We start from the raw sequence: 25,105 nt of genomic DNA on the forward strand, positions 1-25,105 counted from the left end.
GTTTGCTCAGCATGGACAGCTCACCACCCATCTTCCCATGGCAGCTCCACACAGCAAATGCTCTCCTGCTTCAAGCGGATGTTGGATCTGCTGGTACTGTGGGGAGAGGAGGCTGTGCAGTCCCAGCTCTGCTCTTGCCGTAGAAACTTCGATACCAATGGTCAGATTTCTCATGGTTTGTTGGAGAAGGGCTATGAACAGGATATGCAACAGTGCCACGCGAAGATGGAGGAGCTGAGCAGGTGTACCAGAGGCCAAAGGAGGCAAACTGTCGCTTTTGTGCTGTGCTGGAGACCTGCTGCTTCTATGAGGAGCAAGATGCTATCTTTGGCAGTGACCCCACCTCCACCTCCAAGAGCCCTGTGGATACTTTACTGGGGTTGGAGGCGGCAGACAGTGGACTCAACCCTGACAACAAAGTTGTGGATGTGGAGTGGGGGATAATGTGGTGCACACGGCAGGGTCGCCCGGTGACACAGTGAGTCAGGACCTCTTTTCCACTCCAGAAGGGACGAGCCAGTCCCAACAGTCCATCTCTGGCACACATGATGCAGGAGAGGAATAACCTGGGAAGTGATCTTTTTGAGTTGATGCTGCTCGCTTATATGAGGTAGAGCTGGCTTTTGCTCTGTATATTCTAGAAGTGGATGGAGGGATAGAAATGTACAAGACCAGTTGTGTTTGAGTGTGCGCCACATTCCCCTGTGCAGCTAAGCAGTGTGGTGGAACAGTGTGCTAATGCACAGAGATTTAATGGGAATCCTCCAGAGAGATCTCTAGGAAACTTGCTTGGAGGTACTCCCGAATGCTCTGCCAACGGTTCCTTAGCAGAGCTGCTTTGTTCCTTCCCCCATTGTAGGAAGCTTTCCTGCACCAATTTGGCAATTGCTTGTGCAGGGACAAAAGCAGCACACAGGCGAGCAGCATAGGGCCTGGCTCTGAAACCACACGTATGCAGATGCATTCTTGCATCCTTGCTTACCTTCAGTAGGAGATACTGGCTTTGATAACCCCCGCCTGTGGAAAATGGTGGCAGAATTTACAATATTGTCCCTATTTGCCTGCACTGATCCCCTTAAAAAGCCACATAGACCTTTTGCCCAACCCAACCCACAACCCAAGCCCAACTCACCACGTTTAGGGTCTTCGCTGAGATGTGTGCTTGCCAAGAGACAGTGAGAAAGTGATTCATATGTAAAGAGGTGTATTTTACTGTAATGATTCAGTGCAGTGCATAAACTAACAATCATGCTTCTATGTACTGTTTCTTGTGCTTCTACATGTGGCTTTCAGGGGAACCTCCTACACACCAATGGAGTGCCTCCACCAGATAAGGAAGCAACCAAGTGGATCAAGGACATGTTCAGAGAGGTGCTCCAAAGCGCATTGTAAAGGGCCTGGAGTGGATGATAAAACTGATGCAGGAACAAAGAGATGAAGTCCCTAATCATGTGCCAGGCAGAACACATGCTTGCGCACCCCACCATGCAGCCAATACAGAACGGATTCCCATGCCCTCCCCAATCTCCTTCCACCCGGTCCTTGCAACTTCTCAGAAAATCTTGGTACCCCATTCACTCCACCCCATTCACTCCACCCATTCGGACCCCTTTCAAAATGATAGCTGTGTGTAAGTCCAGCTATGAGAGCCTACACTGCCCTGCACTCTTATCTCCCTCCCCACCAAGCCTTGAGAGTGTTAATTGGTATTTAATTAGATTGGTCATCTTTTAGGGAGTTTTTTGTCTCCTACACATGGTGGTTGCTGCTGATAGTAATACATAGTGGCAGTTTGATCATTTGCTGACTACCAATCCAGCTCAGGAATCACAATTTTCATGCAAGGCAGAAAATTAACAAAGCATGGCAGAGTACTGTATAGAAAGACATTATTGGTTCTCATTATCAAAATGTTCCCTCAAAACCTCCCTGATTTGAATAGCCCCCTGTTGTGCCCATGTAATAGCCCTGGTATCTGTCTGCTCAAATTCAGCAGCCAGGCAATCTGCCTCCACACTCCACCATGGGGGAAACTTTTCACCCTTAGCCTCTGAAATATTATGGAACATGCAGCAGTCTGCTATGACCATGGGTATGTTTCCCCCATAAAGGCAGTGCCAAAACACTTTTAATCTGCCAAAGGCACATTCCACAGTCATTCTGCACCTGCTCAGTCTATTGTTGAAGCGCTTCTTGCTGCTGTCCAGGTTTCCTGTGTAGGGCTTATTGACCCATGGGAGTAAGGGGTACGATGGGTCTCCCCAGATCATGATGGGCATTTTAACATCCCCCACTGGAATCTTCTGCTCTGAAAATAAAGTCCCTGCTTGGAGCTTTCTGTACAGGACAGAGTTCTTCAAGATGTGTGTTTCATGCATCTTCCTGGACCACCCCAGGTTGATAGGAGTGAAATGCCCACTGTGATCCACAAGCACCTGCAATACCAGAGAAGTACCCCTTTCTATTGATGTACTCTGTCGCAAGATGGTCCAGGGCCAAAATTGGAATATGCATGCCATCTATCGCCCCTCCGCAGTTAGGGAAGCCCACTGCCGCAAAGCCATCCACTATTTCACACACATTGCCAAGAGTCAGTCCTTCGTAGTACAATGAGATAAATGGCCCTGCACACTTGCATTAACGCAGCCCCAACAATCGACTTTTCGACTCCAAACTGATTTGTGACTGACTGATAGCAGTCTGGAGTTGCCAGCTTTCACACAGTGGTCGTCACGTGCTTCTTCACCAAGAGGGCAGCTCTCATTTTGATGTCCTTGCACCGCAGTGCTGGGGCAAGCTCCGCACATAGTTCCTGGAAGGTGATTTTCCACATCCAAAAGTTCTACAGCCACTGCCTCTTTATCCCAGACTTACATAATGATACAATCCCATCACTCAGTGGTTGTTTCCCCGAGCCCAAAAGCGAGTCCACCATGTTCAGCTGCTCCGGGAACGCCAAAAGTAAACTGGTGTTTCTTTCCATGGAACACAGCAGGTCAGGCAACTGATTCCTGTTCAGATGAGGAGCTCAAGGTATACTGCCTGACCATCCGCGATGTGTTCATAAAAGTAACTACAACTGTAGAAAGCAGTGCAGCATCCATCCTTTCAGACAGAGATGGCGGGCACACAGTAAACAGGGGCCATTGAAAAATGCTGTGAAATGCAGCTGGAAGCCCATGGAAGGCTGAGACGGAAAGAACTGCATCCTGGGACATTGAACCCACCCCCTTGATGCACTGCGATCCACTCTGCCTTCCCACAACTCCTAGCTCCAGAAGGTGGCAAGTAGCACAATGATATAGCTACCCACAGTACACTGCTTCACTGTCAATGCTAGAGAACCTAGACACACACTGCCGACAGGAGCGTAGTGTGAACATGCACAATCCATGTTATTATACCGGTTTTTGATTGTTGACTTCAACAAAACTCTTTAGTGTAGACAAAGCCTAAGTAATTTTTAATTTGTTCTTTCCCTATTTTAGCCTCTGATTCTACCATTTTCATTGGCATTAAATTAGATGTCCAATTGCTACTAAACTTTTTGGTGAAAAACAAAAAAAAATGGACATTGTGCATAATAGGCTATAGGATACAATCATCGGGGCCCCATGTACTTCATGCTACAATGATCCCAAGTCCTACAGCAGAAAACTCAATTCTGAAACAATGTAAACTGTTATATTCTGGAATACACATTCTGGTTTTGCCTAAGGCAGCTTCCCTCCTACCCCTTTTATGTTGCTGCTATCAACACTGGCTCTGTTTCCTCCTCTCTATACACCACTCACTGAAACTGCTTACCAAGCCTTATCTTTTGGAATGAAGGCAGATCCAGGATAACTTGGATGGCTATGGCACCTGGGTCCCTCTACCTTCGCAGGACATGGGGTGGTCTCCTAGCAGGCTTCAGTGGCTCAAGGGTCTCTCCCATTCCCTGACTGACACATGAGAGAGAAGACTGATACAGACTACATGGAGTCACCAAAGGCTGGGAAATACTGAATAAACTATTCCAAGGACCTCTAGTTGCCTGGGCCTCAACTGCAGCTCCACAAACTTAAGTGTTTTCTAGTTAACTCAGCTCAAGCTCCACACCCACAATTGTGCCTGCCAGAGAAGCAGGAAGCTTTAGCGACTCCTTGCCCATCAGTATTTTGCTGCTGCAGTGCAGAAACATATGCTGATAACCAAGTTAACTTCACTTACGGGAAAGCTGAAGAAAAGAGATGGGGCAGATAGATTGCAGCAGGGCAGGTAGAAGGGAGAACAATCAAGTGGTTGGCTACAGAATGCATAAGTACATGGACTTTGGATATAAAGATGTGCTCACTGGGGCAAGAGTTGAGGGAGCTTTTGAATAGACTGACTAGCACAAGTGCTCAAGATGAATTTTGATAAAGACCTCCAAGTAATCCAAAACGACAGCCGATGAATATAGTACTAAATACCATCGAGTAAGTCCAAAGTCCCCTTATAAGTATTTTAAAAAAGAAGCAGTTATATTGCTTTACACTAACATTTAAGGTGCAGCCTGTAACCTTTCAGTAAAAGGAAAAGCTGAGCTGAAACAGACAAACACACATGGCAATTCTTTAAGACCTTTATTAACAGATGCTTGCAGTTTGACTTGAAAAAATCAGGTGTACATTTCATACAAATTAAAAATGAGGTTCTTAAAAATCTCAACTTGACCAGATATGAAACAATTTAAAAACCTTTAAAGGTGTATTGAGAAAAAACAGGCCTTTAAAAAACGTTTTTGTCGTTCCCAAAAGGAGACTTCTTTAGGTAAAAATAATAAAAATCCCATGCTGCATAGATAATGCAGATAGTCTAGTTATCTGGTCAACAGCAAAAAGCAAGCACTTAAGGTCTTCAGTTCCAATTCTTTTGTTCATTTCTTATTGCTGGAATTTCATATTCTTCTCTTTATTTCATATTCTTTTCTTCTTTGATGACTAAACTGGAAAAGGAAAAAGATTGTCAAAGATGTGTTTTGCAGGCTTAAGTGTTCCTGGTGATAAGATCATTCGCAAAATTCAACATGGATTCCTGGAACACTTAAGGTGCACAAATCATAGGACTAGAAGGGACCTCGAGAGGTCATCTAAGTCCAGTACCCTGCACTCATGGCAGGACTATGTATTATCTAGACCATCCCTGACAGGTGTTTGTCTAACCTGCTCTTAAAAATCTCCAATGATGGAGATTCCACAACCTCCCTAGGCAATTTATTCCAGAGCTTAATCACCCTGACAGTTAGGAAGTTTTTCCTAATGTCCAACCTAAACCTCCCATGCTGCAATTTAAGCCCGTTGCTTCTTGTCCTATCCTCAGTGGTTTAAAACAATTTTTCTCCCTTCTCCTTGTAATAACCTTTTATGTACTTGAAAACTTATGTCCCTAAGTCTTTTTTCCAGACTAAACAAACCTGATTCTCTTCCCCCCTCCCCCGCAATCTTCCCTCATAGGTCATGTTTTCTAGACCTTTAATCATTTTTGTTGCTCTTCTCTGGAATTTCTCCAAATTGTCCATATCTTTCCTGAAATGTGGCACCCAGAACTGGACACAATACTGCTTTTGAGGCCTAATCAATATTACACTCCTAATAATGTTCGCTTTTTTGCAACAGTGTTACACTGTTGACTCATTTAGCTTGTGGTCCACTATGACCCCCCAGATCCCTTTCTGCAGTACTCCTTCCTAGGCACTCATTTCCCATTTTGTAGGTGTGCAACTGATTGTTCCTTCCTATGTGGAGTACTTTGCATTTGTCCTTATTGAATTTCATCCTATTTACTTCAGACTATTTCTCCAGTTTGTCCAGATCATTTTGAATTATAATCCTATCCTCCAAAGCTCTTGCAACCCCTCCCAGCTTGGCACAGAGAGCACACTTATAAAGTTTGCAGATGGTACCATTATCTAAATCATTGATGAAGATATTGAACAGAACCGGACCCAGAACTGATCCCTGCGGGACCCCACTCATTATACCCTTTCAGCCTGACTGTGAACCACTGATAATACTCTCTGGGAACAGTTTTCCAACCCGTTATGCACCCACTTTATAGTAGCTCCACCTAGATTGTATTTCCCTAGTTTATGAGAAGGTCATGTGAGACAGTATCAAAAGCTTTACCAAAGTCAAGTCATACCATGTCTACCGCTTCCCCCCATTCACAAGGCTTGTGACCCTGTCAAACAAAGCTATCAGGTTTGACAATTTGTTCTTGACAAATCCATGATGTTACTTTTCACCTTATTATTTTCTAGATGTTTTCAAATTGATTGCTTATTTGCTCCATTATCTTTCCGGGTACAGAAGTTAAGCTGACTAGTCTGCAATTCTCTGGGTTGTCCTTATTCCCCTTTTTATAGATTGGAAAAGGACAAATATAGTGCCTGTCTTCTGGAATCTCTTGTCTTCCATGACTTTCCAAAGATAATTGCTAATGGCTCAGCTATCTCCTCAGTCATCTCCTTGAGTATTCTAGGATGTATTTCATCAGGATCTGGTGACTTCAAATTTTACTTAGACAAGTTAAATATTTTCAACTTGTTTTTTCCCTATTTTAGCCTCTGATCCTACCTCCTTTTCACTGGCATTCACTATGTTAGACATCCAATCACCACCAACCTTCTTGATGAAAACTGAATCAAAGAAGTCATTAAGCACCTCTACCATTTCCACATTTTTCTGTTATTCAATGGGTTGGGGGGGAGGGGGCAATAACGGGCCTACACTGGCCTTTCTTTTGCTTCTAAGGTATTTGTAGACTGTTTTCTTGTTACCCTTTGTGTCTCTAGCTAGTTTGATCTCGTTTTGTGCCTTGGCCTTTCTTATTTTGTCCCTACATACTTCTGGTATTAGTTTATATTCATCCTTTGTAATTTGACCTCGTTTCCACTTTTTGTAGGACTCTTATTTTTAGATCATTGAAGAGCTACTGGTTAAACCCCGGTGGTCTCTTGCCATACTTCCCATCTTTCCTATGCAATGTTAGCTTAGAAATTTTCCCCATTATTGTGACTCAAACCTGGAGTTCAGTTGATTATGTGCCACCATTTTACTTGCTGTGTACCTATTACAGTTATCAAAACAACTTATTTTTGTGAGGAAGCCACTTATCTATTGGGTCATATGCTGCATTTGACTCTAAGCTATGTGGCAGTGCGCTTCCCCTTCCCACCTCTCCCCTCATTCCCATCCTCCGTTTCCAGAGACTTTCAGTACAATGTTATTTGAGAAGGATTGTATCAAAATTGATTTTACACCAGTGCTATGTTTCAAATTCACAGCATGCTGCAGCTCTCACATAGATTATTAGGTGAAAGACTAACGTTTTGGCTGTTGTGAGAGTCTGAGGCTTTTGGCCCCTGGTGGTTTTGGCTTTTGCTGTCCAGAAGACATTTAAATACTGCATTTTCTTTCCCCTTGAAGGCAGGAACGAGGAATTTTTCTGGGGGAGAAGCATGAAATAAAGAACCTGATTCCACTATCTCTTCAAGTGTCGTCTAAGCGCCCAAAGTTCTCCCAGTATACAATAGATGAGCACTACTGTCCACGTTAAGGAGAAACTAAAGTTGCCATCTGACTTCAGCGATGAGTTACGATTAACACCTTCTGAGATGAATGACAGGAGTTCACAGCTATCAGCTACTAGCAAGCTCTTTGCTAGGAACAACTAGAGCAGGGGTGTACAATCAAATAAACTGGACCTGTATGACATGCAAATTCAAGAGAATCTAAACTTTCATTTAAAGAGTCTCTAGCCCTCATGGTTAGGAGTACAACCGTGAAAGCATGAACAACAGACTCCCAGTCTTGCCTTTCTGAATCACAGGGCTTTAAACAGTAACTCAGGTGCAAACTCCTGCATTCCCTAATAATCCCTTTGGTGTGTTAATACTAAAGACTAATGACAACACTAGTGTCTACATCAGTGGTCCCCAAACTGTGGGGCCTGTCCCCCTAACGGGACACAGGGTAACATTGGGGGGGCATGCAGTGAGGCTCAGTCCACCCCCCTGGGGGGCAGGGAGTGAGCACCACCTAGCCCTGCTCCACCCCCAGCTCCATCCCGGCCCCAGTTCCCGAGGGAGCACGGGCAAATCACATTAGGGGATAATGGGGGGCTGTCTACCTTAACTATTTCACAGAATGGTGAGTGGTAGTCCATAGGGTTGGAACTAAAGGTTGGTGCAGCGGAGGAAACAGATGAAAAAGAATAGAGGACATTCAAAGACAAGGAACAAAGACAAACACACAAAAGCAGGTTTGGAGAGCGAGGAAAACAAACAAAGGGCAGGAACAGTGATGGTCCTAGAAATGAGCCTATTCCCATGATAACTAAAAGATAAGTTACTAAATAGAGGCCATATTCCAATCTTCATTTTTACAAACTTCGCCATGGTCAGTAAAACATTCCTCTCTGGTAAAGCAAAGGCCAAAACTCAATGCAATATTACAAGGGCAGCCACATCAAGCACTGCTTGTTGCCTCCCAGCTTTTTGATGTGGTGTCTCTGCACATGCAGCCAAACATGACATTCGCTTTTTGTTGGCATACCACATTGCAGACTCCTGCCTAATTGGCTGCTCATCATTGCTAGGTTTTTTTCAAGGTTCAGTTTCACATTCTTTAAGTATTAGTTTTTCCAAGTTGAATCTTAGTCTGTCCACATCTCTCTAGCATCCTGGGTTATTCCTCAATCCTAGGCGATTTTAGCAACTCCTCAATCTAGTATTATCTAGAAGCTTAATATACTGCTATTCTCTCCTCCAGATGAGGACTGATTCTAATGCATCTGCAAAATCTCCACTAGAACATCTCCCTCAAGTCACTACATTGTTTTTATTGTGACCATGTGGGAAGTGTTTCAACCAGTCTTCAGACCATCTGAAAGTGACCCTAGCCAAACTAGTTTGAGTTAATTTTTCAGTTGAGTAACTAAAATACAATATTAGCCCACTGTTCCATTCATCTACCTCTTACATAATTCTACCAAAAGTCAATCAAGAATAGGGTTCATCTTTTAAAGAATTAGCAAACAATGCTGCTTTTACTTGTAGATGTTTGGTTATTTCAATATTTGTTCCATATAGTTGTAAGGTGTGACTAAGATCTCATTCACAGTACAATTACAATCACTCCACGATTCCCATTTACAGTGCATATGAGAGCTAAATATCTGCCACCAGACTAACGCACAGAACAGATCCAAGACTAGTCTTGTACAGGACACGGCTAAGGTCCCATCTAGAAATCAGAACGCTCCTGCAGCTAAGTCCTCCAACTAGTTTATAGCTGTACTGTTGAAAGAACTTGAACCTGCAAGCTGTTACAAGTCACATTACCTAACATGTGCATTCACACCAAATCCAAATTGCAAGAAATGCATACTATAACAGTTAAAACCTGAAATAGGTTAGAAGTCAAAGAAAGCTTTTGAAGGAACTCTATTATAGTATAATATCCTCAAAAGAGAATGAGAATACCCACCCGGATGATGGTAGAGATGGTAAGCCGGCATTTACTCAGCCCCGCCCTGCTCAGCCTCGGGAGCGGACGTGTTCTCAGCTGGTGGTTCGGCTGCCTTCGTCTCTTTGCCATCTTGTGGTTTAGGGTTCTCTGGGCGTCTGCGTCGGTAGTTGAAGTTACGACGGTACCGACGTTGAGGTGGCTGCTGACCTTGGGTCTCATCCCCTTGGTTCTCTTTATCTTCTTCGTTTCCTTCCTCCCTAGGCTGTCTTTGACGAGGAGGACCCCTGAAAATCAAGCTATGCTTTAAGGATGCAGCATCTGACCACTGTGTTCCAGCACATTCACAAAATTTCATAACATAACAAGTGGATCTGCAGCATACCTGCGAAATCGTGGTCTGTACCCCCGATACATATTCTGTCTGACTTGTCTGCCTTGTTCTCCTGCACCCTGGTTGTCAGCACCCTGAAATAACGTACATTAAGACGACTCAGCCAGCTACAAGAGCAAACCAAATCAACCAGGGGTCATGGGCCCCATGGGGGACCACGAGCAGGTTTCATGGGGGTCCTCCAAGCATGGCCAGGCATTAGACTCATTGGGGCCCACTGCAGAAAGCTGAAGCCCCACTGCATGGGGCTGAAGCCCCACTGCATGGGGCTGAAGCCTTGGGCCCTGAGCCTTGCCATGCGGGGCTGAAGCCAAAGCCCGAGCAACTTAACTTTGTGGGGGGCTAGGCAATTGCCCTGCTTGCTACCCCCTAACGCCAGCCCTGGCTTTTGTATGCAGAAAGCCAGCTGTGGCACAGACAGGCCGTGGAGTTTTTATAGCAGGTTGGGGGGCCCTCAGAGAAAAAAAGCCGTTGAGAACCCCTGAATTAAATGACTTAACCTAATTAGCCATAGTGGCAGTCTGGAACACTGAATCTTTGTTGGGTAAGAGCAAAGTATCTGGTAAGCACCAAAGAGGTCCTGGGCACAAACTGATGCATGTTATGTGGAGTCTAGTTTAGGTGATTACCTTTAAATAATTAAAAAACTATCTGAAAAAATTACTGACTCACATTCATATTTAAATTATAGCATTTTTGAATTGACAGTCTGCTGGCAAACAAGATTTCTGCTCTTTAACTCATTTGTATTGCTAAAACTTACAGTCACAGGAAACAAACCTAACATCCTACACATAGGCAGCTGAAACTCCGCACCCTCTTCCATTATAAGCAAGATAGTACAGTATCAAATGTTATACAAAAATTACCTCCACTAACTCTCCCTGCACAGGAGGGTTGGAATATTGTGGTCGACGCCCATAGGGTCTACGCATATAGTAAGGTGGGTACCGCCGCCTGCGGTAGGGACGGCGCTGTTGGCCTTGCCCTTCTGGTATGCTATCTGATCCCTCGTTCTTTTCCCCACTCTCACTGTTCTGGTAATTTTGCTGGTAATTGCGTGGAGGACCCCTACGTCGTGGATACCGTCTGTAATGGTTACGGTCTGCTGCGTATTTACTGCCTTGTACTGGAACTCCACCAGGACCTGTAACATTAGCTGCCTCTGCACCCTAAAAAACAGTGTGACAGTGTTAAATAATGATCACAAGAGAAAAAAAGTTGAGTCAGTTATGGCGTGAGAACGTAAGTAAATCAGGATTAACTGAGCACAGATATATTGTAAAGCGAGAAAAAAAAAGTAAACTGCTTGGACATGTCACATTACCCATCTACTCAGAAGAAGCCACCAAACATCAGCCCAAATTGCAAATCAATTTTTCTGCGAGTTTTAACATTAGAGAATATGCTCACCTTTTCACCTTCCACCACATCAAACTCCACAGTCTCTCCATCACCTACACTGCGAAGGTACTTCCTGGGGTTATTCTTCTTTATGGCAGTCTAGGAACACAACATTCCGGAATTAGCTTTAGAGGCACAGCATGCAGAGATTGCAAAGATGTGTGAAGAGATTTCCTAGATTTTGGACGTAACTTGATCATTCAGTTTTCCTTGGGAGAATGTGCTTCCTTGAACTAGAAATTCAGCAATATCAGCATGTAAACTAAGTTTTAGTTTCAACAGAAATATGCTAGATTTCATAGGGGAAAATGTCTAACAAAAAGTGCTAGCCCAAGTCTGCTTACAGTAACATGTAATTTCAACTACAGTGGCAACATTCTAATATACCTGAAAATAATGCTACAAATATTTAAATTACTTAGAGGCAGACCTACCAGATAAGTGTCAAAAGCCACTGATACTAGCCTCTGAGGGTTCCCACAAGTCTGACAGTGTAACAGGGCATGCAGCATTAGTATAGCAAATAGGCCGCTCATGTCCAGTACTGTCAAAACAAGGAGCATACTTGTCAGCAAGCTTTACTCCACTTAACTGCCAGGCCTTGAAGAATTTAAAAAAAAGGAGGTAAGGCAATCAAACGGATATTCCTGACAGTGATTTGGTTTATTTTAAAAGATTCTCAAAATGATCTATACAAAAAAAAGTTTGCTTTACCCCGGAATTTGTGTGTTCAAGATTCCATCACGCTATTCTTCCCCACAAAACTAAGACTACTTAAAAAAAGCATATGGCCAAATATGACCCCAAAGTTACACATCCAGATCAGTGGCCTCCCCCCCCCCCCCCCCCAAGAAGTACTGAACACATGAAACTCCCACTGAAGTCACTGAAACTATGAGAACTCACCACTTTTAAAGTCAGGCCACTTATTTGGGTATCTGTGTAGCTATTTAAGTGTCCAGTTTGAAAATAGTTGTTATTGGATTATAAATTCTAAATCTTTTGTTACAGCTGAGAATTTGCAAGAGACACTAACGTTTCCACAATAGTGTTTATTCTACTATATAGTCTAGATATTGATGTCTAAAATTAAACAGCAGAAGCTAATGTAAAATCACATGGCAAGTACTACACACAATGGTACAATTACAGTTGAGGAAAACTTAATTGCCTGATCTCATTTCTGTTCAAACTTGAAGACAGCCTGAAGCTGAGGCACTGCTTCCCTCAAGTCAGTTGTAGCCACAACATTGCAAGGCTGCGTAAAAAGCTTAGTTTACACTCGGATCAGAAAAAGTGTTCAATTCGGAGTATATTTTAAAATAAATATTAGGCTGTCTAAATTTGCAACACTACAGAAACAATCCTACAGTCTATGCAACTACGTACTGAAAAGCCCCACGTTTTCTGGAGTCAACAGAAGAGATTTTTAATAAATCCTGTAAATACTCAGTACACACTAATCCCTCACAAAACCACATTTTGTTTACCAAACACTTTGAGCTCAAAAGTAGCACACCAGCATGAGACTTCACAAAAGTGAAATCGTGCTGACAGCATCCCAGCATTGTCATGCCCCAGAGGGAATGAAATCCACTCTAACAATACGTTTGCAAATTTTCTGTCTACAGATCTAATGTTCTGTGTTAAGATGGCACCAGGAAAACCTGCTCCCCTAGTTGCTCTGCATAACTGATGTCTGAAAAGAACCCAAATTGGTAACAGGATGGGAGAGAGTTTATATCTTCCTCAAATGCCTATCAAATTAGAGATTTGCTTTATAAAGTCACAGATTTTATATTTATTTCAGATTGGCTCTAAACTGATTACTAGTTACCATGTACTCACTGCTTATATTAAAAGAACACCATCAAATTACATTATTTTTAAAAAACACCTAATAACTAGCTCTCATATAGTGTTTCATCAGTATCTCACGTCACAATCTTAGAAATAATTATAGAGACTGAAACTTAGTTAAAATTTATTTTCCATTTACTTTGCCCATTTTCTTGTACTTTGCATATAGTCAAGCTTTACTATTTTCTAGATGATCAGTCATATTTCCTGTTACACACTTTTTGAAAGATTTCAGGACATACTCAATTACTGACCAAAACTTACTAGTTAGTTAACCTAAAAAAATAGAAATGTCCTTTTATATAACAATACACTTTCTGAAATTACTTAAAAACAGAAAGGGTATTCTGCTCCCTTTAATATTTACAAGAGTCATTGCAGTTAGTTTATTCCTGGCTAACTGGCCACAGAAAATAGTAAATAAGTTTTGTAAGTTGCACAAAGTTAACTGAAATGTTGCTAACTTTTCTTATAGGTGTTGTAACTTTCCTAAATTCTAGATTTTTAGCCAGAGGTATGATTTTCAGATTGCCATGGGTCCTTAATACAATTTGAACTTTAAATAACTTATGCGTTTAAGTCAGGAAATATAAAATAGTTCAGCTGAATCTTCACAATTCTGTCCTCTTGTGCATGTAGAATGTGGGAATTACCATAATGCATCAGACGACCTGCCCATTTTTTTTTTTACAAGTTCTACTGATTGCCCAGTACCATATTCAGAGGAAGGTGAAAAACTCCCATACTTGTTCATTATGGACTAGCCTGCCCTTTGGGTCGTTAATACTTAAACAGGTGTGAATTGCTTTATGCTTTGAGGGATTAAAGTTCATATCAAAAGATTTTAGTCAAATATAAGTGCAGGCACTCATTCATTTAAGCATTCTTTAAACTCCACTAAACTTTCACAAACACCTTGCAACAGCAAGTTCCACAACTTAAATAAGATGCTGAATTTCATGGGGTGTTTTATTCCTATTGCACCCATTATTAACTTTTCCATGCTATGAATTTTCCATGTATTCTTATAGTTTCTAACCGATGACAGAATTTTACTTCTCCCCCCATGAAGGACCTAGCCAAACATTTATTTGGATTTTTATTTATTTTATTTTTTTGCTAGTTCTCCTTTATTCTTTTGCAAATTCTTCAAAAATATCTTAACAGATTAAGGGAAGTGTACACTTGCACACAATGCGGTTTTCAAGTTAAGTGGAAAATATGAAAATGTGAAACTGCCCAGGCATGAAAAATATAGGATTACAATGGAGACTATTTGGCAACCTTAACTATCTGAATGTACTACTTGGTACCCACATAATGAAAATCCATGTGTTAAGGCAGATGACTTTGGAGAATTAAGATTTCTTCAGTGAGCACATCTAAAATGCTCCCCCTCCCTTCAGTTAAGGTTCACCAAGTCAGCATAACAAGCTTTAGCTCTAAAAGGGGTATCTGCACTCCCACCTGCACAAAAGTAACTCACCTGGTGTACAAACACATCTTCCTTGGTGTCATTCCTGCAACACAATAAAATTCAGATTCAGAAAGGGTGTGTAAACAAAATCAGCACATTTTCTAGACTCACTAAGGTTTGGCTAGGGACCAAATGCTAACTTTGAGGTACTGACAAGGACCACATTGGCTATCAGCATCAGTACAGTAACTCCTCACTTAACGTCGTACGGGTTAACGTTAAGTCGCTGATCTATTAGAGAACATGCTCGTTTAAAGTTACACCATGCTCCCTTATAACCTTGTTTGGCAGCCACCAGCTTTGTCCACTGCTTGCAGGAAGAGCAGCCCACTGGAGCTAGCTGCTGGGGGCCGGCAACCAGAGTGGGCCGGCAGCCCCTCCCTCATCAGCTCAAGCTAGGCTATCAATTGCCAGGCAATTCAGGTGTCCCTCCCCCCACTGCGGTGTGCTGCTCCTGCCCTCTGCCTTGGAACTGCTCCCAGGAGCCTCCTGCTTGCTGTGCAGGGGCAGAAGAGTGGAGCTGATGTCAGAGTGTCTCCCCTCCCCCAACTCCTGTACCCCATCTCCACAGATCAGAGGGGAATGTGACAGGGCTCAGGATGGAGGGAGCTTACTGGCAGCAGCTGCTGTCTCAACTTGGTGATCTACTTAAAAAGGCAGTGTACTTAGAGTGGAGTCAGCATACTTAAAGGAGCAACGCGTCACACACACACACACACACACACACACACACAGTGTCTGTCTCTCACACACACAGTGACTCCATGCATATGAAGAAGTAGGTTTTTTACCCATGAAAACTTATGCCCAAATAAATCTGTTAGTCTTTAAGGTGCCACCGGACTCCTCCTTGTTTTGGTGGATACAGACTAACATAGTTACCCCTCTGATACACGGTGTGTGTCCCCCACACACACGCACCCCTGGCATTCTGGAAAGTGGAGGGACTGGTGCGCTCTAGTGGGATAGCATGGGTTCATCATCAAATTCAGTTTCCACAGGGAACGTTTGCAGCCACTGCCATGTGTCTGTTGTGTCTCCTCCCTCCATTTATGCTGCCTTGTAGAGTGTGAGGCTGCACTAACAACGTGTTAAACCAAGGCATTCCCTGGGAAATATCCCATCCTCTGACTCCACCACCTCAACCAAGTTTCACACTTATCATTGCTGTGTACAATATTATATAATGTCTTTTGTCCAGCGAAAAAAAATTTCCCTGGAACCTAGCGCCCCCCCCCCCTTACATTAATTTTTATGGGGAAATTGGATTCGCTTAACATAGTTTTGCTTAAAGTAGCATTTTTCAGGAACATAACTAAATTAAGTGAGGAGTTACTGTATGTGATGTCCTACCCCCTCCAACTGCTCCCTTAACTGCATTCTAGTGTTCAAATTAAGAGGATATCAACCCAAGTGCCATATTTTGAACACCCTACCCCACTTCAATTTTCTGAACTAAAAAGTTGGCAAGAAACATGGGGTTGGTTTGACAGCACTAACTCATCAGGTTAACCAGGGAGAAGCAGATAATTTGATATCCCTTTACAGACAGGAAGCAAAAAGTGTCCTTAAACATTTTTGAAAAAAGAAAACATTTTGAAGACATATCAAGTAAAAGGATGCTTTAAAAATATCTGATAAGTCAATTTCAAAGAGTTCAGGCATACAGGGTGCTTTAGTTTAAAAGTAGGCACACAAGGCCTTTGAGAGATCTGGTAGTATAGCCTCAGACCCAAAAATCAATCCTCCCTCTACTCTTGTGTGTTCATATTGCCCCCACCTCATGCTCTTTCAGTCACTTCACACAAAGCTCATCTTCCTCCTACCCCTCCATCATGCGTACTCTCACTCAGTTTTTCACTCCACTTCCTTTCCCACCCCCAGGGCCACCCCTAGACATTGCCCTATTGGGGGGGGGGGGGGGGGGGGGAAGGAAGAGAGAAGACTGGGCCCAAGGTTTGTGGGGAGCAGGAGTAGGCTTGAGGGCAGGGGGGAACTGCCCCCCAGCATGAGCCAGCAGAGCAGAGCGGGTTTGGCCTAGGTTGCTCCACTTCCTGCCACCCGGTGATTGCAGGGCGGGCCCAACCCCGCACTCTCGGGGAAGCAGGAAGTGGAGTGACCCGGCCCCAGCCCACTCCCCTCCGCTGGCCCCCAGCACTCACCGGTGGCATGGCTACCAGCTGGCTGAGCAGAGCGGGCTGGGGCCGGGTCGCTCCACTTCCCCCTGCCCGGTGAGTGCGGGGTCGGGCCTGACCCCTGCTGCAGTGCCCCAGGACATAGCTCAGGGGAAGGGGTGGAGTGGGGGCGGAGCTAGGGCAAAGGAGGGGTGGAGGTTTTGGGGAAGAGGCAGGGCAGGGGCAGCTTCCCTGGCCAGCTCAGCCCGCCAGGGGATCGGGCAGGCCACTGGGGCAGCATGCAGCTGCGTAGGGCACCATTTCTCTCCCCACTCCCACTCAGGGCCAAAGGAGATATGGGGAGGAGAACTGGAGGGAATTTTAGCATGGTAATGGTTAAAATCAATCATTGCTGGTGGAGCCCCAGTGTCTAGATACTTTCCAAGCAAAGATCAAAGTGCTTTCCCCAGCAAGCTCACAATCCTCAGAAAAAGAGTAGCATGATTAAGCTGATGACTGGCCGTGTCATCTTAATACAGGGTTACTGTTTTTAAAATAAAATAGAATTTATCTGCTATTCCCAATTACTCACGATTTTCACTGCCAGCTAGTTCTCTCACAGGTTACATCAATGGTGGGTCTTTCAGGGGAACCTGAATGTAGAGGCTAGTGGCCTTGTGGATCAGATCAGGGAAAACGTTCAGTACACAGGGGTTGCACAGAAGACAGCATAATCCATTTGTATGGTGGCAAATGGATAGACAAGGCAGCATCAATGCAGGAAAGGCACACTACTACCTATTCAATTGTATTTAGTTTTGCATTTGCCACCCCACTCCCCCTTTATTTAACGAGTCTTTATGGACAGTGAATGATAGCACTAGTCAAAGCCCCTCCCTAGACATGAGTGTGCTGCCCTTCAGATAAAGGGTTAAGTTTGCAGTTTTAAGTGGGGAGGAGTTTCCTACACTACTCAAAGGAACCTAAAGAGGTCAGAAATATGGGAAGACACTAAAAGATTTGATCTGGACAACCAAGTCAATATATCTGCAAAACCCCCAAACCAATATTCAGTAGGAAGGAGTCCCTTCAGAAGCTGTAATGAAAGTGCACGAGTTAGAGCTGACTAGGGTGACCAGATGTCCCGATTTTATAGAGACAGTCCCGATTTTTGGGTCTTTTTCTTATACGGGCTCCTATTACCCCCCACCCCCTGTCCCGATTTTTCACACTTGCTGTCTGGTCACCCTAGAGCTGACCATGCACTGCAATACAGCAGCAAATAAAGCCAGTTCAATGTCCGTTATGCAGTCAAGAGACAGTCGCTACAAGGAGGGAGTAGTCTTAATACAGCTCGTTTGACTTCATCTAGAACTGAAAACTGAAATGTGATGAAAGGAATGATAACCAGGTGTACACTAATGTATCATCACTAATTATCACCATTATTGCGCAATTGCATTGTCTAATACAGAGTATGCCATGCAAGATATCAATAGAAAAGTTATGATTTGTTAAGTTTGATAATTCTGTTTATATGCATGCATCATCCTTGTAGCTGAAGTTATGAATACTGGCTATGTGTTTCTATCAAAAGTGTCATGTTCCTGGGTTACACTCCCCACCTCAGCTGATCAATTTACATCAGGACTAGTCAATTATGTGTTCATGGCCCATTAAGAACACTCAACTCTCACAATGGGCCATTGAAGAAACTCATCCCACCCAGTAAGCTCTTTTCCAATGGCTGCCCCCTGCAATTCAGCAAACCATGTAAGGACATGTGACCTAAGACTCCATCTTTTACCAGAACTCTTCATGCTCATGTGACTTTGGACTTCATATTGGGCCAGTAACTTTCCATGCACCTGGGCTAGGCTATAAATTGCAAGCTGTAACATCACTGATGTCTCTTCATTTCCTGCTTCACATATCTGGACTGGATTTCTAACAAGGAAGCTTAAAACAGGGAACTGAATGATCCTTAATCTGTTGGGGTGAAGTCATACTTTTTACAAGCTAGCAGATCTACATCACTGCTATCACAGGCACCGGCTTCTAGGGTGACCAGATGTCCCATTTTATAGGGACAGTACCGATTTTTGGGTCTTTCTTATATAGGCTTCTATTACCCCTCATCCCTTGTCCTGATTTTTCACATTTGCTGTCTGGTCACCCTACCAGCTTCCTCCAGCCCCAGGGCGTGCTCAACCCCCTGTTCTGCCCCAGGCCCCACCCCATCTCTTCTCTTCCCATCCAGTTCCACCCCTCCCTGAGCACACCCCATCCCTGCTTCTCCCCCTCCCTCCAAATGCCTCCGGCACACTACTGAACAGCTGATTGCAACAGGTGGGAGGCACTGGGGGGGGTGGAGGGGGAGAAGAGGGGTAGCTGGCTACCTGTGCAGGCTCAGCACCCGCTAATTTTTTTCTATAGGTGCTCCAGCCCTGGAGTCTGTGCCTATGACCGCTATGATCCTGACCTGCAATCTCTGAAATCAATTGTAATGTATGTTTCCTTAGACATTTATAACTTTTTTTTATATTATTAAATCTTTAGTTGTTAGTTACTAAAGGACTGACTAAGTGATTTTTGGGTAAGATCTGAGTTATATATTGACCTGGTGAAGTGGCTGATAGCTTGGAAGAACTTTATATATGATGAATCTGGTTTTCAGTAACCTCCCATCAGAGTCCAATTGTATGGGTTGCGAGCAAAGTGCTAGAATGCCTAAGCAGATTGTGTTTTTGTCTTGTTAACCACTGTATTGATACAGGAACACATCTTGTCACTGGCTTGGTGAAATCTAATGCTAGACTAAACATTAGTTTGAGGAGTCTGTCCTGTTTCTCAGCAGTCTGTCCTGAGTTGGGCATTCTCAGCTGTGACCGCTTTAGGCACTGTGATATGAAATACTTAGTATTTTTAGAGCATCTAATAAAGTTAAGTTTAGTGACCACTCGTGTTCATAATTTACATCACACTGATCTCCAATATCATATTGACACTACATATGGACACAGAACCATTTTTATTATATGGCAACTGTGAGAAAAACATTCTGTGGACAAATGTGACAGTTTCATGCTGCTATTCCTTGGGAGTGCTGTGAGCTTCAGGGGTAGTGGAGCAGGAACACAGAAACTGAGAACATCTAGGAAGAGCACTGCATTGTAAGCCTCTTTACCGTCTCAGTAGACAGAGAAACTGAAAGTCACAACACACCACAGCCTCCAGGAACCATTAGACAGGAGAAGAGCACAAGCATTTTCACCTTACCAACAGTTAGCGATGCTTCAAGTTAATAAGATACCTATTGGCCAGAAGATATGAAAGATGAAACCTTCGAGCAAGGTCCCAGGACAAGATCCTTCTAGAAATCCCAGAACCTTATCTCTTCCCAGTTGCTGGGATGACAGGCTTCACAAAGCATTGCCCCAGGATCATGGTGCTGAATTATATTTACCTGCCAAAATCATTCGTGACTACTTCCGGCAAGATTAACACCCCCAGTTGGCTTTGAAATATGTAACAGCTGCCTATTTGGCTTGAGATGATCTAGAACTCCTCCAGTCACCTTAAAGGAAGGCCGCAGTGAATTGAAAGTTAACTGACTTAGGGTCAAACAGGACCACAATCATCAGGCATGCGCATAAGTGTTTACAAAATCAGGGTCAAAATCCCTACAAAGCATTTAAAACAAATTCCTAAAGTTCAAAGTGCAGTACGCTACTCTGGATTGCCATTCCTCAGACCATCTAATCAATATTCTGTCAGTGGCTAGTACCAAATGCTTCACAGGAAGCAACAAGAAATTAGGTAGCCGAGAGTTATGAAACTGATCTCCCCTTTGGGAAAATTTCTTCCTAACCCATTGCTTTGAGGTTTGCTCACCCTGAAGGATAAGATTTATATCCTCTATAAAAGTTCCTTTTGCAAATCCTATTCAAAATGTGCTCATTATCAATATAAACATTAATACTTTAACTCCTAAAATAATTGCCTCAAGTGGTATTATCTGGCAATGAGATCCTCAAGTTAATTATCCATTGTGTAAATGAGTATTTTCTTTTGCAAATTTTAAACTTAGCTGTTGGTATAATCTGAAGTCACCTTGTGTTTTTATTACAAGTCTGAGTACTCAGTTTGCCTTCTCTAGACCATTCATTATTGTGTACACCTCCTCTTTGCACTACACAATCCAGACCCTTTTCTAATCTCTTCAGAGGAAAGTAACTGTTTAGAAGTGGCACTTTCTTACTTAACAGGTCTATTCCCTGTGGGTATTCAGAGTAAATTCCAGGGTTACCAAAATTTTGTGGAGTTCCAAATACAACATCATTTGAGGCAATGGGACAACCTCTGTCACTGAAGATCTAATTGTTATAATTGAGAAACATTTGATAAGATTCTTAGAACCCAAGATGACACTGCAGAGTAAAACACTAAATATAAAATAGGCAGCCATACTGTCATTAAGTTAACATATATTTGCAACAAAATGGGATGATCAAAGTTACAAAAACACAAATCTGCCATTAAATACAAGCAATAGCGGAAGGTTTCCCCAGAGTTCTTTTTATGAAACATTTTTCCTACAGTAAACAAGAGATCCCAGAAAAAACTCTAAGAGTTGTGGAAATGTCATGAAGTTCCTAGTTTCTGCAGCTTTAACCTTCCTGTCTTGGTAACATGTGATCATGCTGGGTTTCTCATTAAACTAGCAGACTCCGGGGAGTAAGAAGCTGCCCAATTCATATTAATTAATATTTTTAACATTCAGATGCTTTTTAACTATGTGCTGCAATTTCCTTGATTAACTTAAATTTCACTTAAAAAGAAAATGTTCTCTAATGAATGTAGTTGTAAATGCTTTTCCCTACAAGTAGAATGTATAACCCACTGTTTGCATGCACTTGCAACAGTAAAGAGTTGCTAGCATTTACAATTTAAATAGCTAATCACTGGTCTGGTGTTTAAGATTCAGCCACAGAATTAAAAGGCTGTAAATAAGAAGTGTGTTTTACTTAAACTATAGGAATGTCCAGACATTTAAATGATATATTTGGTTTTGCACATGTAATCTAGTAGACCTTTTACATAATCCAGCCAATGTTATGAATGAACACACCAGAGCCTACACTTGCACCCTCCCGGATAAATAAGGAATTCAAAGTAGTTCGCTTTGTCAACACTAGTTCCTACATAAGTGCAAAACAATTGGGAGTGTTGGGAGGAAAAATGAGACAATAACCTGTTAGGATGTCAAGAAGTGATTTCGTGCAGAAGTGTGTGCTCTGGTTCACTAAGAAGAGTATAAAAAAATGTTTATTTACAATAAAACTGTTGTCTATTATAGTTGCTTATTGCATTATTTCACATAATCCTATTTGGGTGTGGGGATGTGTGCGTGGGGGGAGGGTGTTCAGGTATTCTGAGACTCCCAGATAATTTAGGTAATACGGAGGCAAGGAGAATAACTCTAAGGACTTTTTGCAAGCTCTCTTTGCAAAACACCCACTGACTTCAATGAGAGTCCTACATGCAGAAGGCTTCCAGAATTGAGCTGTAAAGGAACTTTGCATCTTATTAAAATGCAACCAGCATTTAAGCACCTCCGCTGAGTCACGTCTAGAGATTCCATCTCAGGTATTAACAAACATAGCTCTTATTAAAATATTCCAAGATGCAAGAAATACTTTAAATTAGTATATTTTAAAAAACTGGAAGTAGCTCACTTTCTGACAGAACACTTTAGAAAACATAGTGGTCTTTTTAAAATTCATTCAGAAAACTCCTTATGCGAATTTTTAATCTAATGAGGTATTTTTACAAGGGACTTCTCAGTCAGTCTCCCTTGCTAACTGACAACACAGAGCAAACAGTGAAAATGGAGTTTATGTGAAGTGCTGTCAAATGCATAAAGTTAAGAAATTCCAAGATAGAGAAAAAAATTCCAACTTCTTGCAATGTTAGCCATCTTAGAAGTTCCCTGCAACAGGTTTAAAACAGATATTTAATTTAAAAATTATCTAACTTTGCGCAGAAGTGGGGGAAGGGATAGCTCAGTGGTTTGAGCATTGCCCTGCTAAACTCAGGGTTCTGAGTTCAATCCTTGAGGGGGCCACTTAGGGATCTGGGGCAAAATCAGTACTTGGTCCTGCTAGTGAAGGCAGGGGGCTGGACTCTATGACTTTTCAGGGTCCCTTCCAGCTCTATGAGATAGGTATATCTCCATAGATTTAGAAAGGGAAACTGAACGAGTTTAAAAAATAAAACTATTGACCAGACCATTTTACTCAGTGTGCTCTTTGTAGTTCAGTTACATTGATACGCTCCGTTTTTGTTCTAGAAGGAACATTTCTGAGTGTGGTGTAATTAAAAACGTAACTAAGCTCAGTATAAATTACTATATTTATAGTCAAATGACTTTTGAAAATACCAATGCAAATATCAATATCTAATGCAAGACTGTTACTAAAGTTTATCACTTTTATGCATTTAAACACAGCTTAGACTCAAACAAGTATTAACACATGACATGAACCAGCACTGTTTTATATTTAAATCTCATCTCAAAAAGATCAAAGACAAGAATCACTACATTATGAAAATCAACTACCTCCAACACTGAATAAATATCCCTATTAAATAAAACCAGTTTATTGAAAACACTGCAAGAGAATAAAAGTGGAATACAGAGGGGAGATCTGGATTAACAACTTACCACTTCTGTGAAAAGCTCCATGGGACAGAGTGATCAGGTCATACTTGAACCATACACATTATTCCCTACAGCACCCATGAAAATGTTATTGAAACTATAACCACATTTGGGTCCAGTGTTTGCTTGGAAATATCCAGAATGTCAGCCAAGACAACACGTGCAGACAAGTGTCTGGCCACGTGCCAAAGGATGAGGCTGTGATGACAGCCCACTGTTCTAGTCCTGCTGTTCTGGGGGGAAGCAGGAAGGGTCATGGGGAGTTACTATGATTGGATTTCTTATCTGGTTTGGGGACTAAAGACAAAATGATTTGAAAGAATAAACCTAATGTAAGTAGTGTTGGGTGGAAAAAAGCCATGACTACAATGTACTTTAATAGTCAAATGTCTCCCCTGGGGAAGTTCTGCAGCAGCCACCAAACCCACCAACCCAGCCTTCAGTCCATTTCCCAGGCTAGTCATCTCAGCACTAAGCCACTTGAGAAACTTCTCACAGACTCATCTGAAGGCCAGTGAGATGTGCCAGACGAGGCCTGGTCAGGGAGCCGAATGACAGATGCAGGGAGCCTGTCCGAAGTGCTCCCCCAGTCCCCACGCAGCTCTCAGGACACCATCCCACCCCAGCGCCCCCGGGCAGCGAGCACACGGCAGCCCCTCACCTGTTGATGAAACCGTAGCCGTTTCTTACGTTGAACCATTTTACTGTTCCCAAAACCTTCGTTGCTGAAAGAAAAAAAAAACCCCAACGTGAGTCACATGACGCGTCGCCCCCACCTCCGTCCAGCCGAGCCAGGCTCCCGCCGCGCCACCGAGATGGGCCAGCGGCTCAAGCGGCCGGACCCTTCCCCCGCCGCACCCCTGGCTGGCCTGGCGGAGCGCCGCGCGCCGGGGTCCCGGGAGGGCACGTGGCTAAGTGGGTCTCACACAAAGGCCCCGCGTGGCGGACATCTTGAGTCGCTCCGCGCCAGCCCCGCCCCCATCCACCGCCGCACGCGGGGCCCAACGACTCAGGCGGCGCGCGGGGGCCAACGGCCACTGCGCGCGCACCAGGAAGGGGTCTGCGGGGGAGGAGGGATGACGCCCACCGCCCCTCCCCTTTCGCCCCTCAGCCCCCTCCCCATCCCCCCTCACCGATGACCTTCTTGTCCCCGCCGGCGGGGGGCGCCGCCGAGGCCAGGCCGCCGCCACCGTTGCCGGTGCCGCCGTTCGGTTTGGACTCGGCGGGGGCGGCGGGGGCCGCCGCGGGGAGAGGGGCGGCGGGCGGCTGGGTCTCGGCCTCGCTGCTCATGGCGGCGGCTGTTCGGTGCGGACGGTGGTGGTGACTGGCTGTTGCGCCGCCTCCCGCGGTGTGATGGTGACTGGGGCCGGCCGTGGGGGGGGCTGCTCCCTGCTCCGGGCTCGCTGGGCTCCGCTCTCCGCTCCCGATACCGATCGAACTGACCACAATGGCGGCCCGCACCGGCTAGCCACCCCGCACGCACCGCCCACTACCTCAGTCACTGGCTGCGGAGCCTGCCCGTCACACAACGTGCAAACCCATTGGCTTCTAAAAACCCGCCCACGCGGTCACTGGCACACCCATTGGTGACGGCGCCTGCCCCTCATAGAACGCGCTCCGTTATTGGGTGCTTCTGTCCCG

At 43.9% G+C, this 25,105-nt stretch overlaps 1 protein-coding gene across 4 annotated transcripts; it reads right to left on the reverse strand.

Moving 5' to 3' along the window:
* Positions 1-4,590: 4,590 nt before the first annotated feature.
* On the reverse strand, positions 4,591-24,896 carry YBX1 (Y-box binding protein 1). Of its 4 annotated transcripts, none has more exons than XM_065575135.1 (8): positions 24,598-24,896; positions 24,126-24,189; positions 14,636-14,669; positions 11,299-11,388; positions 10,755-11,057; positions 9,877-9,959; positions 9,513-9,778; positions 4,591-4,964 (listed from the first exon to the last, which is right to left on the reverse strand). In XM_065575135.1, the coding sequence occupies exons 1-7, from the start codon at positions 24,752-24,754 to the stop codon at positions 9,544-9,546; spliced, it is 966 nt and encodes a 321-aa protein (XP_065431207.1). In that variant the 5' UTR covers positions 24,755-24,896; the 3' UTR covers positions 4,591-4,964; positions 9,513-9,543. The 4 variants fall into 4 exon arrangements, with proteins under 4 accessions (XP_065431207.1, XP_005281794.1, XP_005281793.1 ...); XM_005281737.5 differs by having other exon boundaries at positions 4,591-4,969; XM_005281736.4 differs by having other exon boundaries at positions 9,513-9,790.
* Positions 24,897-25,105: the final 209 nt, after the last annotated feature.

Source organism: Chrysemys picta, chromosome 21 (assembly GCF_011386835.1).
Source record: "Chrysemys picta bellii isolate R12L10 chromosome 21, ASM1138683v2, whole genome shotgun sequence".
Taxonomy (NCBI): domain Eukaryota; kingdom Metazoa; phylum Chordata; order Testudines; family Emydidae; genus Chrysemys; species Chrysemys picta.

Excerpts from the sequence above, each read along its gene's own strand:
- YBX1 (XM_005281736.4), bottom strand. The coding sequence starts at position 24,754 with ATGAGCAGCGAGGCCGAGACCCAGCCGCCCGCCGCCCCTCTCCCCGCG. Across the intron at positions 11,058-11,298 it reads ATGTGGTGGAAGGTGAAAAG|GGTGCAGAGGCAGCTAATGT; the intron begins GTGAGCATATTC and ends ACTGTTTTTTAG. Across the intron at positions 9,960-10,754 it reads TGCAGGGAGAGTTAGTGGAG|GGTGCTGACAACCAGGGTGC; the intron begins GTAATTTTTGTA and ends ACGTTATTTCAG.